Raw genomic sequence first — 14,002 nt, forward strand, 5'->3', positions numbered from 1 at the left:
GGTCCTTTGGCTTAATGACGTCAACTGCTAGCTTGTTCACACTCTCTAGCACTTTATCAAACTTTCTACAAATTGTTTCTAGTTCACACTCTCTAACACTTTATCAAACTTTCTACAAATTGTTTATAGTGACCTTGTGAAACGATCTTCTACAAATTATTTCTAGTGATCTTGTGAAACGGTCTTCAGCTTGTCTAAGAGATTGAGGTGCACCACATATCCATAGAAACAGCCCTAAAGCTTCCATTGATGACATCCTCTTAGTTGATTTTAATCCATAAGATTCAACTAGAAAACTATGCAGCCTCAGAAACAAATCTTAACTCATTCTAAACATATTATAACAAGATATGCTATTTTCTAGTGTTCTCATGACCCAACATGGCAGCAGCAATAGTTAAGATTTTTCTCCTCTTCTTTCTACAATGCAAGATATAGGACTGTATTCTTTGATCAAAGTACTCTCTGTCATTGTCCTTTTCATCACATTGGTCATCCCATTCTTCTTCTTCCAGCAACGATAAAAACAAGCAAATCAGTACTGTCCATTAGAATTTCAGGCATGCAAACAGCAATATTATGCAGCCACCAATAATACAATTAAGACATATAAACAGCAATATACAAAGCATATAAACAGCAATATAAAAAGCAATAAACACTAATGAAATAACACAATTCACAGAATTGAATCCACACATTCATTCAACACCACAATACATGTCCATTAGAAATTAAACAACACAATTGAGCCATAACAAAAGGTTCTGCCATTAAAAGATAATTCTAGTTCTTAACGAATGAAACAACACAATTCAGATAAACATAGCAGTCATTCCATGTCATTCCATGTCTTCCTCAACCAAATCAATTTCTCCTCATCATCATCGATCATGTCAAACACATCTTTGTAGTACTCGTGCTGAAACAATCTTGTTGCTATGCCAAATTCAGTTGATGTGGGACCAGCTCCAGCCTGCTTTACCAACAACAGACACCTCTTTATGTCATCCTTTTCCTTCTGCTTATTTTCCAACTCCTTCTGTTTCTCCATCTCCCTCAGATAATGCCTCCTTTCCAACTCAAATTGCCTGTACTAGTGTTTTTTTTCCAACTCATCTTGTCTCTATTTTTCCATTTCTTGTATTGCTGCTTCTTCCTTACTCCTAGCAACTTGTAACTCAACAAGAAGCCCCTAGAACATCTTGACCATTGGGCTCTTACTCTTCTTGTTTGGGCTTGTGGCTGTGCTTGCAGTGCTATTTGTTGTCTTGCGGTTGCCACTGCTCAGAGGACTTGTCAGGAACTCCTCTTCCTCTTGTTCTTCACCTTCATCATCACCTAAGTCTACCTTCTCATCTCCCTTCTCTTGAGTTGATGAACCTGGTATGACAGAAGCTGCTCCATCCACTAAATGTCCTTTAAACATCTCCTCAAGATATCCAATATATGTTGGCACACCAAACATGAACTTTCTACATTCACTTTTTCCCTGTATAACAGTTAAGCATCTTATCAGTACAATAAAAACAGACCTAGTGCTACATATACAAAGACAGTACATGCTTGACAACATTACAGACAGGTTACCTTTAATGCCTTTTCCTACCAAGAAGCTGATGCTACTACAGTGCCATCAGGTCTTCTCCCTAGACCTGTATCAATTTGCAACATGTTCCAAAAAGTGTACAAAGTCCTACACTGTGGCCACCTATTTTTGAGTTGCTTGATAGAAAGGTTGAGTCCAATCTTTAATAGCATTCCTTTTTTCATGTTACAATAACCTTTACGTGTCATTGCCCCTTTAAAACAATTCCCTGCCCACATTTCCTCAACAGCAAGTTCACAATAAGAATGTGTGTTTTCCTCAGACCATTCAGCCCTGTCATGAAGATTCTATAGCAGAAAAGAAATTGTCACACTAAGTATTGCAATGACACACAATTCAAAAATAAAATAGCAACAACACATTTTCCTACCATAGCAGAGGCAACATTTCATACAAGAGAAATGGAAACCATGCATATCAGAGAGAGTGTTTCAGAAAGGGGAAGCAATTTACCTGAGAGAGAGTTTCAGATGGCATGCCCTGTTCTTCTTCGCGGGCATCAACATTCACTGGATTTTGATAGCCGTGGCCTGCAGAGAAAGCTTCACCACGTCCTCCTCTCAAACTTCGACCACCACGGCTAACACCTCTCCCTTCAACCGAAAGTTTGCCTTGGCCTCGTCCAAAACCAACTTTACCCCCAAGCAAACCTTTGCCACGACCACGCCCTCTGCCGATGGCTGCTTGCACACTCACTCCAGGGGCCCGACGAGGGACTGCCTGCTCAAAACCGGCCTCGTCACCCTGAAGGAACTCTTGGTAGGACTGAATATCGGAGAAGAAGTCCGCTTGTAAGTTGAGATCCAAATGCTCCATGTGCTGCCGGGGAGCGGACAGAGAGGGGCCACTAGCGGAAATAACGGGGTGATATCATCTTCGTCCGCATTAGGCTGGGATCTGCGGAAGCTGGTGGCACCGGAGGTGGAGCCTTGAGATAGAAAGTCCCTGTAATTGTACTTGTCCATCAGGCGTGGCCGAATTGGGGAAGGGGACGGCGCAATCCACCTGCGCACGAAATTAGATCAGCAATAGGAAGGAAGAATCGTAGATCGAGAATAGGAGAGGGAAGAAACTCACCCCGCAGTCCCAGGAGTTCGTCACGAACTGGCTGACGGCGGATGCCGCGAGTAGGAGGACGAGGACGAGCCGACGAGGATACGGCGGATGGCGGCGGCGGGGATCCGGTGGGTGGCGGCGGAGATTCGTCGAGGGAGCGCCCGGACGGCGATTTGTGGCGGCGTAAGGCGGCGTCGATGGCGGATCTAGCGGCAGGCGAGTTGGGGTAGCGCAGGGAACGGCGACAAGGATTGCGGGGTCTGCAACCCGGGAAGGTTGGACTACGGGCGGCGGATAGGAGGAGGTGGGTGCGGACGGAGTTTCTTGACCACGGGCGACGGTGAGGTAGGTGGATCTAGCGGCGTCGGGGACAGGGGAGGTAGGTTTGGGAGGCGGCGGGGTTGAGGGTCAAGGCGGGTCTGGCGCGCGGGGGGAGGCGGGGTCTGGCGTGCGGTGGGGGTGGGTGCGGGGGTAGGACGGGTCCGGAACCGGTTTTAGTCGGTTTTAGGGGGGTCAGCGTCTAAAAGATTTGGACCTTCTAAAAAGATTTTAATCACTTTTTAGGAGGAGTGTTTGGCACTTTAGTCATATTTTAGTCACTTTTTAGGAGCTAAAGTTTTAGGAGGGTGGAAACAAACAGGCCCTTAGTCAATCTGGGTTTTAGATTTCTGAAAAAGAAACAAAATTAGCTTACGATGCATGATGGCCGATTTTGAAAAAAAAAGATATTTTTGGCCGAAATCATTCACGTGTTTATAAATTTTAAAGCACCGTTTGCATACAAAATGGAAAAAATAGTAAATTAATCAGTTCACATTAGTTTGTTGCAACTGTTAAACTATGTTTCATGAATAGTTGAGAGGCCTACCATTGGGAAGGGTATGGACAAACCCACTCTTGCTCACACCCAAATCGAAATAATTATTACTAGCAGAAGTGCTCGTGCGTTGCATGGAAGGAAGAAAATCATTGCGCGCTCCAAAGCACAAGGCATACGCCACCAAATATGTTCCAAAACACAAGGCATACGCCACCAAATATGCACGCATCAAATGAGGCTGGGCTCAAAAGCAGGCCGGACTTTGTTGTTGCTTGCACAATGCAGATGTACGTATAGCCATGGGCCTTGTCCAGCGGACATTGCTTGTACGAGTCTTTCTTTGTTGTTGCCGTCCGACCGCATGCACACAACAACGTGCACATAGTGATCAGCCCTGCCGGCACAGGCTCAGCCTTGCAGGCCCACCAACGACGCCGGAGCTCATAGCTCTGTCTGCTTCATACGCCGTGCATCGATCGCTGGGGAGGAGAGTGTGGGGCCAGGCTGGCAGCTTCACGGCACGTGAAAGCTCTCCTGTCCGGCCATCCGCTGAGCCTTATCTTCTCACCGCTCATTCTGTCCATGAGACTAAACTTAAGGTTTGCTTGTTTTTCTTCTATCTGCAGTATCTATTGCCTCTATTCCTCAGAATTTCTGGCAGTTTTCGCTCAATAGATAAATGTCTAGCACATTATTTCGCAGGTTGATCTTATTGAGTATGTTGAAAAGCATGAGTTTGTATTTGATGTTGTGTTAGATGAAGATGTTTCAAATGATGAGGTGGGCACAAATTGCATAACCTTTTTCATCAATGTTTAAAGTACTGTAAATTCATTCCCAGACACTGTCTTCCTTCAATTTTCAATTTACAGGTTTATCGCGAAACAGTAGAACCTGTTGTTCCAACAATTTTCAATAGAACAAAAAAAACTAGTTTTACTTATGGATAAACGGGTATATGTCCGACCTACTCTAGATACATCCTATATCTGTAGAATACTTTACATCATGGCAACTAATATCCTCCGCTCAGGTAGTGGAAAGACCTACACCATGAGGCCCCTTCCTCTTAAGGCCTCTCAAGATATCCTGAGATTAATGCACCATGCATACGGCAACCAAGGGTTTCAATTATTTGTCAGCTTCTTTGAGATATACGGTGGCAAATTATTTGACTTACGTAATGATAGGAGGTGAGTTGCCACAGAATTTGTGATGTTCAGGAATGGTGTGTATCCCTGAGTCTGCTATTTCTCACATTCTAAATATCTATTGCTTAATGCAGTAAACTTTGCACAGAATTTGTGATGTTCAGGAATGGTGTGTATCCCTAGGTCTGCTAGATCGATTGGAGCGTACCTCGCAAGCGCACCCGCGCGTGGTAGGGATGGGCAGCGCCTCGGCCCTCATCTTCGGGCGGCCACTTGTTCTCCTCCCCCAAGCCGGCGCGGCCGCACCCACGGCTCCAGCTCGCCATGGTGATGGACCCGAAGAGGAAACGAACGAGCCGTGGCCTCCCCGCAGAGAAGCCACCAGCCCCACCATCATGAGCCTCTCCGTCGACCGCCACCCCCACGATGCCGTTATGAATGAATGCTATGAAAAAATAGGCATGTACATCATTTCAAATGCAAAGATCGAGTTTAAGTAATAAAATTCTCATCATCTACTTTTTAAACAAAAATGCAGGAGCTCTGACGCTCAATCAAGGATAAAGAAGTTGTGAGGTAGAAGCCATGCCGTGCCACACCACCCTGTGAAGGGCAGCATTGGGAGAAGCCCCTTAACACAACAGAGGAGGTTACACAACTTGGTTCATCTATTTTTTATATCCAAAAAACGTTCTGTGCATGTATTCTCATCATGAGTTGACTGGCATGCTTTCAAATATTTATTTTACTCCTAAGAAAAGTACAAGGTACGAACCAGGGCCTCATTATCAAAGACGAACCTCACTCTTGTAGGCTGCAGAGAAAGAATGCAGCAAGGCCAACATTAGAAAAATACTAAGTCATAGTTAAACAGAAAAAGGACTTAGAATATATCAATTCCTTATTGTTATCTTTAATAATGATACAATTGGGTTCCTAATAAAAAGATACAATCAGGAGTGCTGAGTTAAATCGTTATGTTGCTGATACCAAGAATGAAAACGCATGGATGTCTGCAAAAATAATTGATAATTTGGGTTGACTGAAATGCTGTAATATATGCCCTCGAAAACAGTAATATTTATATGCTCCACGAGTTAACTTGCAGATGCTCTTGTAGAAAAGAATATAATTCTATGATAAAATGTGATCATCATGAATTCAAACAGATGATCTGAACTCCAAAAGCAGTCTGCTTAGGATATGCAGACCTGGAACAAAAGAAGCCGTCGCAATAGTCCTACAGGTGCAGCAGCTAGAAGATTGTCTGCATATGCAAAAGCACCAGCAATCCCTGCATTTGGACAATAGCTGTTATTAAATCCCTTAATAACCATGCTAAGCACTTGCCATCTTCTTCTGTTGAGGTTTAAGAATATGTTAAGAGATGTTCTACTTAGTACTTACTAACTTCAGAGCTCACCAAGTATAGCAATTGGTAACCTATAGTCGGGATCAGGGACAACTGTTTAAATAGTACGAAGATCAACAGGACCTACACCTCATCGATGATTACGCGAGAGAGGCGTGGAGCGAATCAACGTCGTCACCTGGAGACAGCGAAGGTGAACTTGTGGAGGCGGCCAGCGGGGAAGAAGACAACGAGTGCGACTTGTGCGTCGCAGAGCACGGAGAGCTTGTAGGCCTTCTTGAACAGCCCACTCCGTCGCTTGGAGAAGCGTACCTGCCGGCTGGTCCGGTCCTCGATCCGCCGCAGCTCCACCCGCTCGCGCTTCCTCTTCGTCCCCTTCTTCTCCTGCTGCAGCATGTCAAGCTCCACCCGCCGCTCCATTCCTTTCGCCCTAACAACGCCAACCAATACCAACCTCGCAATGAGCTCAAGCTCGCTGTCACTTCACTCCTGAGAGGGAGAGGCATAGCAGATTGGGGCCTCAGGGGAGGATATAAAGAGAGGATCGGAGCAAATCTTGATCTTGGGGACTTGGGGTTCGCTCCCCGCTGGCCGCCGCGAGGCCGCTTCGCCGCCTGGCTCCCCTGCAATGCCACCACCTCCCCGCCGCCCGCCTTCGCTCCCCGCCGCCCGGCTTCCCCACTCCACCCCACCCTGCTTTCCGCCGTCGCCACCACCCGCTCCCGCCAGATTCGGGGCGCGGCTCGGAGGAAGGGATTACCGTTTCGGTTTAACCCCCTCCCTTCCCTCCTTTCTCCACCGGAGCCCCCATCTATTCAGCTTTGGATTGCGAGTTGATTACCAAAAATTTGAGGGGTTATTTTTGCAAAATGTCCACGACGGTTGGAAAAAGCAACAGTTGAAAGAAACATCCTCTCTCTAATATTAGTCTAATATTAGGTATAGATATAGATTCACTCGTTACCCTTCCCAATAACACCCATATCCAATACCCTTCCCAATAACACCCATATCCAATGGATAATTAATTTTGTAATATATATAGAGGATGAGATTAAAATGCACTCACGTGCATTGTACAGCAAATGCACATACCCCCACCCGACTGTGAGCGCGAGCTGTGCTGGCGCGGAGCACGGCGAGCGCACGGCGGCGCGCGGACGTGTGGCGGGCCTTCGGAGTCCAGGGCGTGGCGCAGAATGATGCCGGGTAAGCACGCACAGCTATACGCAGGTTCATGGCACCAAATTCCTTCCTCCACTTCTCCATTTCAAAAAAAAAACTTCCTCCCTTCTCCTATAGTCTTCCCCAGTTCCATTCACCGATTCCTTCATTCCCTCTGTATTTTGCAGATCTGGGAAAGAAATTGGCGCGCGTGGCAGCGGGGTCCCCGTGATTCTTCCGGTCAACTGGTTTGCCTGGGAATTCAACTTCGAGCTCGTGTGTTGGTAAAATTAGTGTGTAGGTAAAATTGCCCCTCTCACTAATCTACCCGAGAAAAATCTACGTGATTAGCCTGATGCTTGTAGTGATTACTGCGGGTGATGAGCTTGTGCGTGGCATTGCGTTGTTCAGTAATGTTGGTATTTTTGAAGTTAATGTTCTATCATACACCTGTAGTGACTGTTAAAAAATTACTGGTGGTTAGCGTCACCTTGATTAAGTAATGTTTTTAGGTTTTCTATTATGCAATTTTTGCCATGTGCTGATTGTTAGTTCCGTTTCTGATATGAACATTGAAAATACATGTTTGTGCTTGCTGAATATAGAATTACGGAATTACTTTGGGTGTTCAAAAAATTACTTGTGCTACTGGATTACTGTCGGTTTGCATATGATTGCTTAAAATAGCTCATGAAATTACTGTGACATAGCACGTGAGCTGTGGATTGCTTGTGATGGTGAAAATTACTGAACTACTGTTGATCACAGGGCGATGATTCTAAAATCTGCGGTTTGTTCAAGACTATGAAATGCACTTTGAGACACTGGAAGCTGCATATGAAATCTACAGAGCATACGCAAAGGTTGCCGGTTTCTCCCTCAAAAAGAACATGAGGAGAGGGAACGGGTAGGAATTTTGTTGCTCGTACGAGGGAAAGCACAAGTGATTTCAATCTCGCTGGTTACTGAAGTAACTCGTGAATGTGCTTATTGAATTACTGATGGCGTGTGTGTGCTTATTCATGTACCGTGTGATTTTGCTGAACTAAAAACGAGTGTTGTTGGTTAGTTAAAATAGAACAAAACACATGCCGGTTGCAACAGAGGCAACCAACAAGTTGCTACTCGACGCAACATTAGCTAATTGCAACCATGGCAGTGATCCAGTTACAAGTAATGCACACGTACCACAATATCAATCGGGGCACTAATCTGGTTATAACTAGAGCAATTGCAACTGGTCGAGACCTCCAATTGCAAATAGGATAATAGCCCAGTTACAATTAGGATAATAAGATAATTTCAATTACACTAGAAAGCCATGCGCACGCTATCGCAATTGTAGCCAGGAGACTAATCTAGTTACAGCTGAAGCAGTTGCAATTGGTCTAGTCCTCCAGTTGCAACTAGGACAGTAACACAGTTACAACTAAGATAATAAGCTAGTTACACATATCATCACAATTGCAACTACTTAGTTGACATATCCTCCTACCGCACACACACCCTAAACCAGTTGCGACTAGAACATCATAAGTGGAAATCAAAGCAATTAACCGTCTGACCGCGTATCCCCACGACGGCTAAAATGCACCCAGGTGTCCTCATGGCGCGCGTAACAACCATCCACCACCGCCAACCTGGTGAGTTCGGCTGCGCTTGCCTCACGCGCCAGCCATAGTCCCCGCTCCACGATGCCTCACGCAGTGTCGGCGCCAGCCCTGGCAGGGCCATTCGCACTCTGCTCCCGCACCAGCTGCCGCTGCCAGCACTTTCCATCCCTCCCTTCCTCTCTCTCTTCCTTCCACCGGTGTCCTCTCTAGCACCGGCAGCTTGCCGCGGCCATGGCCGCGCCCCGTATGCTTGGTAAATCAGTGGCGGAGGAAAGGGGGAGTGAGACTGTGAGAAGTTGGAGAGAGAGACACGGGGAGGGAGGGAGTGCGCTAGTGGGCCCTCAAAATTCATCCCAGCTAAGCGTGGAAACAAGATATAGCTTTTCTCTCCTTCTATTCTCTTTCCTCCGTGTAAGCAAAATGTTGAGCTGGATTACTACGAGCTAGCTGACGTGGAACTGTTGGAATAGGCCTTAGTTGGATTGCAACTAGATCAATGACCTAGTTACAACTAGGTCAATAACCCATTTAGAACTACACTTGAAACTGGTTGCAACTAGGACACACCATCATAATTGCAACTAGGACAATAATCTAATTACAACTTGTCGGGGATAGATCCTCATGTACCCGCAGGGAAGGAACAAGACAGATTCCTACTAGAATTTCCCTAAAATCCTACTAGGACTCATACCTTATAATCCTACTAGGACTCTTAGATATATGTAACCGACTAGTAATCACGACCCTTAGAGTATACAAAGGAGGGCAGGGGTACCTAGATTGACAAAGAAAGCAACAACTCAAACCAAACAACACCCAAGCGCAAGGCACAATATACAACACACTAAACAGGATGTAGGTATTACGCTACTATGGTGATCCGAACCTGTATAAATCTGTGTCTAGGTCCGGCTATCCCCCACCGACCAATCTCCTACGTTAGGATACCTCTCGGTAAGTTGCCGGGTATAGATTACTAACACAACTGGAGCAGTTGTACCTTGTCGTGTCCTCTAGTTGCAACTAGGACAATACGTAGTTAAAAAAACTAAAAACCCATGCACACGCCATCATAAATGCAACTTGTCGCTCCCTCCTAGTTGCAACTAGGCAAATAACCTAGATACAACTACATTAGAAACTGGTTACAATTAGGACACACCACCATAATTGCAATTGGGACAATAATCTAGTTACAAAAGAAACAGTTGCACCTTATCGTGTCCTTCAATTGAAACTAGAACAATAACGTAGTTCCAAAATACACTAAAAACCTATGCACACGCCGTCACAAATGGAGCTGGCCGCTTCCTCTAGTTGGAACTAGGTCAATAACCTAGTTAGTTATTGACCTAGTTCCAACTACACTAGAAACTGGTTGCAACTAGAACACACCATCGTAATCATAATTGCAAAGTAGGACAATAATCTAGTTACAACCGGAGCGGTTGCAACTTGTCCCTTCCTCCGGTTGCAACTTGGATAATGACGTAATTACAACTACATTAAAACGTCATGCACAAGCCATCGCAAATGCAACCTGTCCCTTCCTCCGGTTGCAATTTGTCCCTTCCTCCGGTTGCAACTTGGATAATGACGTAATTACAACTACATTAAAACATCATGCACATGCCATCGCAAATGCAACTGGAGCATTAATCTAGCTACAAATGAATTATGCACACGCCATCACAAATGCAACTGGAGCATTAATCTAGCTGCAAATGAACTAGTTGCAACTAGGACACGTCATGGACCAATTGCAACTAGAGCATCTTACCAGTTGCAACAAAGACAATTAACCTAATTACAATTGTACCCATGGAAGATTACCATCATAGGTAGTAGTTACGAGATTGTGTATATTACGGAATCACCGAATTAGTTGTGTATATTACTGAATCACCGAATTACTGAAATATCGATATTGATACAAGATTACTAAATTACCGAATATATCAAGTTGTCAAAGTAACAGACATATTGTTGCGTTACGGAATATCATAGCAACAAGAAAAAGGTTCAGAATTATTGAAACAATAGGACACTGAGGAGGTACGAATTACCAAACATCAGCGGGAACATTTAAAAACTGGATAAAAAAAACGTATACATGCAGTGCTCGAAGGGGGAGAGGTATTTAGCATGTTTCTATGTATACATGTTTGTTTCAATTAACAATCACACATTAGTCGCTATATTCTATGGGCAAAATTCAGCATGATTTGTGATTTCCATAAGCATCTTGTTCTTTCACTTTTTGGACCCATAAGCACCGTCAAGGTAAGTACCGGCAACATCATGTGCTAGGCAAAAAAGATCAGAGAAGGCAGCCATTTCCACGAGTTGAAGCTGACCTAGAGCAAGCTCTTCAATCTGTACTGGGATTCAAGTAGCTGCATTGCAAAAAGGAAAACATGTGTGAGGGGAGCCCAACCAAACACAAAGTAAAAGCATGAGTTGGCATTCTTGGCTTGCCGATGATGTATTGCTCGATCATCACGTGGGGAACTAACTACTAGATTACCGAATAATCATCATCCTTCAGAATTCTGCTGATAAGGTGCTTGGATTACTCGATAATAACGAATGACAATTTACAATATGAATTCCTGAACCATCCTCATCCCCTAATTTACTAAATCACTAGGACTAGTGGCTGGATTACTAAATTACTAGAACTAGCGGCTAGATTAGTAAATTACTAGGACTACTGGCGGTGCATTTCATGGGAGCAAAAGAAGGGGGCGTTGGGTTCCATTGCTTATTTTTAGCAAGTGTCACATCAAATATTTAGATACTAATTAGGAGTATTAAACGTAAGCTATTTACAAAACCCATTACATAAGTGGAGGCTAAACGGCGAGACGAACCTATTAAGCCTAATTAATCTATCATTAGCAAATGTTTACTGTAGCAACACATTGTCAAATCATGGACTAATTAGGCTTAATAGATTCGTCTCGCCGTTTAGCCTCCGCTTATGTAATGGATTTTGTAAATAGTCTACGTTTAATACTCTTAATTAGTATCTAAACATTCGATGTGACGGGTGCTTAAAAATAAGCAACCGAACCAAACCAGGCCGAAGACTCAGTTGTCAGATGTGTCTCTTTTGGTTCTCAGTTGTTTTTTACCTGAATATTCAGCTAAACATGGTAGGCCGAGCTTTTGATTGCATCAATTTTGATGGACGTCTCGGTTGCCGATTGCACAGGTGTAGATGAAAATCATGCAATTTCTCTTACCTGGATGAGCAGGGCAGCTGTTCTGCGCACGCACTCCTCCATCTCCATTAGGATCCTGCACGCTGGCTTTATCTTCTCGCACTTGCAGAAGAGCCATGTACTAGCGGCGCCGAATACCGGAGAAAAGAAATCTGGCCTGCCCATCGATTGCGGCCTCCGCTCCCCGGTGCACTGGCCTGCGGCTGCGGCATCAGTGCACATCGCTACCTTCTCCACGGCACACTCGCGCTCCCTGCACTGGACCGCGTGGTGCCGCTCCCAACGCCGCAGCGAAGCCACCCATCTCGAGGCCTCTGCAGCCCGCCAGTGGAGTACCCCGCCTCGCGCACGCAGCACCCGTGCATGCCACTTGAGGCCGCCGTGCTCCGCCGCCGATGCCGCCGGCTAATTCCAGCCGCCGCCGCCGCCGCTGCCTCTCGGCAGCGCACGGGCGTGGGAGGCTAGGAGAGGGGCGACTGCTGCCCTCCGCTGCTGCTCGTGGCCCGCCACCATCGAATCCAGCAAGCAGCCCCGCGCGCCGTGCCCAACTCGCTGCGCCGCCGCCGAACCTGCTCGGCCGAGAAAGGTGAATCTGGATAGGTCGGGCGTTGTGGGTTAACGGGCCCGGCGCGCTGGCTGGTCCCTCTGGCTCGCCCAACAGAAGGCACCCAGGCCAACCGGCACGCTTGGGCCAGCCCGAGCTTCCCAATTAGGGTCTTGTTTACTTGGCAAATTTGGGAGGTGCCAGATTACTGTTATAGCACTGTAGCACACTGTAGCGTTTCGTTTGTATTTGTGAATTATTATCCAAATATTGACTAATTAGGCTTAAAAGATTCGTCTCGCAAAGTACAACAAAACTGTGCAATTAGTTTTTAATTTCGTCTACATTTAGTACTCCATGCATGTACCGCAAGTTTGATGTGATGGGGAATCTTCTTTTTGCATAGTGTCAAAGTTGGGAGTTGGGGGTGAAGTAAACAAGGGGTAGACTGTCTGCACCGGCACACGGTAAACCATCCTCGGTACCGTGGTAGTGGAAAAAATCTCGCACCACGGTACTTGAGGCGTCCGCTACCTAAGCGGATCATCGCCCGTCCGCTATCCCAGCGGACACCCAGGACGCCCGCGACCCGCCTCCTGAGACCGCTGCCCCAACGACCTCCCCCTCGCGCCTCCGCTCGGAACTCCGCCGCCGGACCGCCGCCGCTGCCACGCGGGGGGCCACCTTCGCGGCCACGCGCACCTCGCGAGCTAAATCCACCTACGTCACCACCACAGGCGCGGGGGAGCGGGAGTCGGGGGCGGGGGCGTGTTGTCGTCGGGCTAGAGGCGGAGCCCCACGTCTGTGGCGTCCATGGCGCTGATGCGCGACCTCCGGGACCCGTCCACGCATCGCTCTGTCGAGTCGTCCAGGGAGGAGGGGGCTGGCGGGGAGGAAGAGGAGCCGGCGGGAAGGGAAGGAGGGCCGGCCGTGGAGGAGGTGCAGGAGGAGCCGGTGGGGAGTGCAAGGGGGTGGCATGGAGGGTGAGGCGTTGCGAGGGTTGGGGAGGGGAATGGTTGCGGAGAGAGAAAGGGGGGAAGGGAGGAAGGGGAAAAAATATGACGTAGTTGGTATAGAGTATGGGATATAGAGTAACACAGGTGCGGGAGAAATTGGTATAGAGGAGGGAATCCCGATTACTAGGATAGAATATTCTTTTTAGAATATGGAAATAGAGTATGATGAGTGCGGACATCCTTAACCAGCTTCCGCTTCCGCAGGCCGCCAAGCCATAACTGCTCCCGCTCGTACCGCGCTCCCGGACCAGATGCACCTGACATTTAACTTGCACGCCCTGAGGGGCCCCACCCACTCCCAGCAGTTGCTCCTTTTCTGCTGCTTTTCCTCGCTTCTTCGCCGTTTTCTCCACCGCACTTGCCGCACGCGCTCATCGGGATTCCGCTGCGCATTGCTCCTCATTGCCGGGGAAACTTGTCGTCGGGG

The 14,002-nt window shown here is 46.8% G+C and overlaps 2 protein-coding genes and 2 long non-coding RNA genes across 13 annotated transcripts; 2 read left to right on the top strand and 2 right to left on the bottom strand.

Moving 5' to 3' along the window:
• Positions 1–747: 747 nt before the first annotated feature.
• LOC101758514 lies at positions 748–7,075 on the bottom strand. Of its 5 annotated transcripts, none has more exons than XM_022826037.1 (5): positions 6,187–7,075; positions 5,848–5,930; positions 5,437–5,450; positions 4,845–5,081; positions 748–1,492 (listed from the first exon to the last, which is right to left on the bottom strand). In XM_022826037.1, the coding sequence occupies exons 1-5, from the start codon at positions 6,426–6,428 to the stop codon at positions 1,196–1,198; spliced, it is 873 nt and encodes a 290-aa protein (XP_022681772.1). In that variant the 5' UTR covers positions 6,429–7,075; the 3' UTR covers positions 748–1,195. The 5 variants fall into 5 exon arrangements, 2 of the variants coding, with proteins under 2 accessions (XP_022681772.1, XP_022681773.1); XR_002677458.1 differs by lacking the exon at positions 748–1,492 and adding an exon at positions 6,060–6,186 and having other exon boundaries at positions 5,039–5,081; positions 6,321–6,452; XR_002677457.1 differs by lacking the exons at positions 748–1,492; positions 4,845–5,081 and adding an exon at positions 6,060–6,186 and having other exon boundaries at positions 5,285–5,450; positions 6,321–6,392; positions 6,463–7,033.
• On the top strand, positions 2,690–4,961 carry LOC106804314. Of its 6 annotated transcripts, none has more exons than XR_002677462.1 (3): positions 2,690–4,084; positions 4,188–4,439; positions 4,519–4,828. XR_002677462.1 is itself a non-coding variant. In XM_014805146.2 (3 exons), exons 1-3 carry the CDS (start codon positions 3,785–3,787, stop codon positions 4,433–4,435), a joined length of 456 nt encoding a protein of 151 aa, XP_014660632.1. In that variant the 5' UTR covers positions 2,690–3,784; the 3' UTR covers positions 4,436–4,828. The 6 variants fall into 6 exon arrangements, 2 of the variants coding, with proteins under 2 accessions (XP_014660632.1, XP_014660633.1); XM_014805146.2 differs by having other exon boundaries at positions 4,188–4,265; positions 4,358–4,828; XM_014805147.2 differs by having other exon boundaries at positions 4,188–4,265.
• On the top strand, positions 5,175–8,259 carry LOC111257039. Its single transcript, XR_002677463.1, has 4 exons — positions 5,175–5,285; positions 7,091–7,217; positions 7,361–7,473; positions 7,941–8,259. It is a non-coding gene; the product is annotated as an uncharacterized LOC111257039 (long non-coding RNA).
• Positions 8,260–10,730: 2,471 nt separating this feature from the next.
• Positions 10,731–12,643, bottom strand: LOC101759598. Its single transcript, XR_215057.4, has 2 exons — positions 12,037–12,643; positions 10,731–11,184 (listed from the first exon to the last, which is right to left on the bottom strand). It is a non-coding gene; the product is annotated as an uncharacterized LOC101759598 (long non-coding RNA).
• Positions 12,644–14,002: the final 1,359 nt, after the last annotated feature.

Source organism: Setaria italica, chromosome IV (genome assembly GCF_000263155.2).
Source record: "Setaria italica strain Yugu1 chromosome IV, Setaria_italica_v2.0, whole genome shotgun sequence".
Classification (NCBI taxonomy): Eukaryota; Viridiplantae; Streptophyta; class Magnoliopsida; order Poales; family Poaceae; genus Setaria; species Setaria italica.

Bases quoted from the DNA above. Each gene is read 5' to 3' on its own strand.
- LOC101758514 (XM_022826037.1), bottom strand. From the start codon at position 6,428: ATGGAGCGGCGGGTGGAGCTTGACATGCTGCAGCAGGAGAAGAAGGGG. The intron at 5,931-6,186 runs GTGACGACGTTG...GTCCAAATGCAG, and splicing joins TTCACCTTCGCTGTCTCCAG to GGATTGCTGGTGCTTTTGCA. The intron at 1,493-4,844 runs GTACGCTCCAAT...ACTGTTATACAG, and splicing joins CGCGCGGGTGCGCTTGCGAG to GGAAAAAGTGAATGTAGAAA.
- LOC106804314 (XM_014805146.2), top strand. From the start codon at position 3,785: ATGGGCCTTGTCCAGCGGACATTGCTTGTACGAGTCTTTCTTTGTTGT. The intron at 4,085-4,187 runs GTTTGCTTGTTT...ATTATTTCGCAG, and splicing joins TCCATGAGACTAAACTTAAG to GTTGATCTTATTGAGTATGT. The intron at 4,266-4,357 runs GTGGGCACAAAT...TTCAATTTACAG, and splicing joins AAGATGTTTCAAATGATGAG to GTTTATCGCGAAACAGTAGA.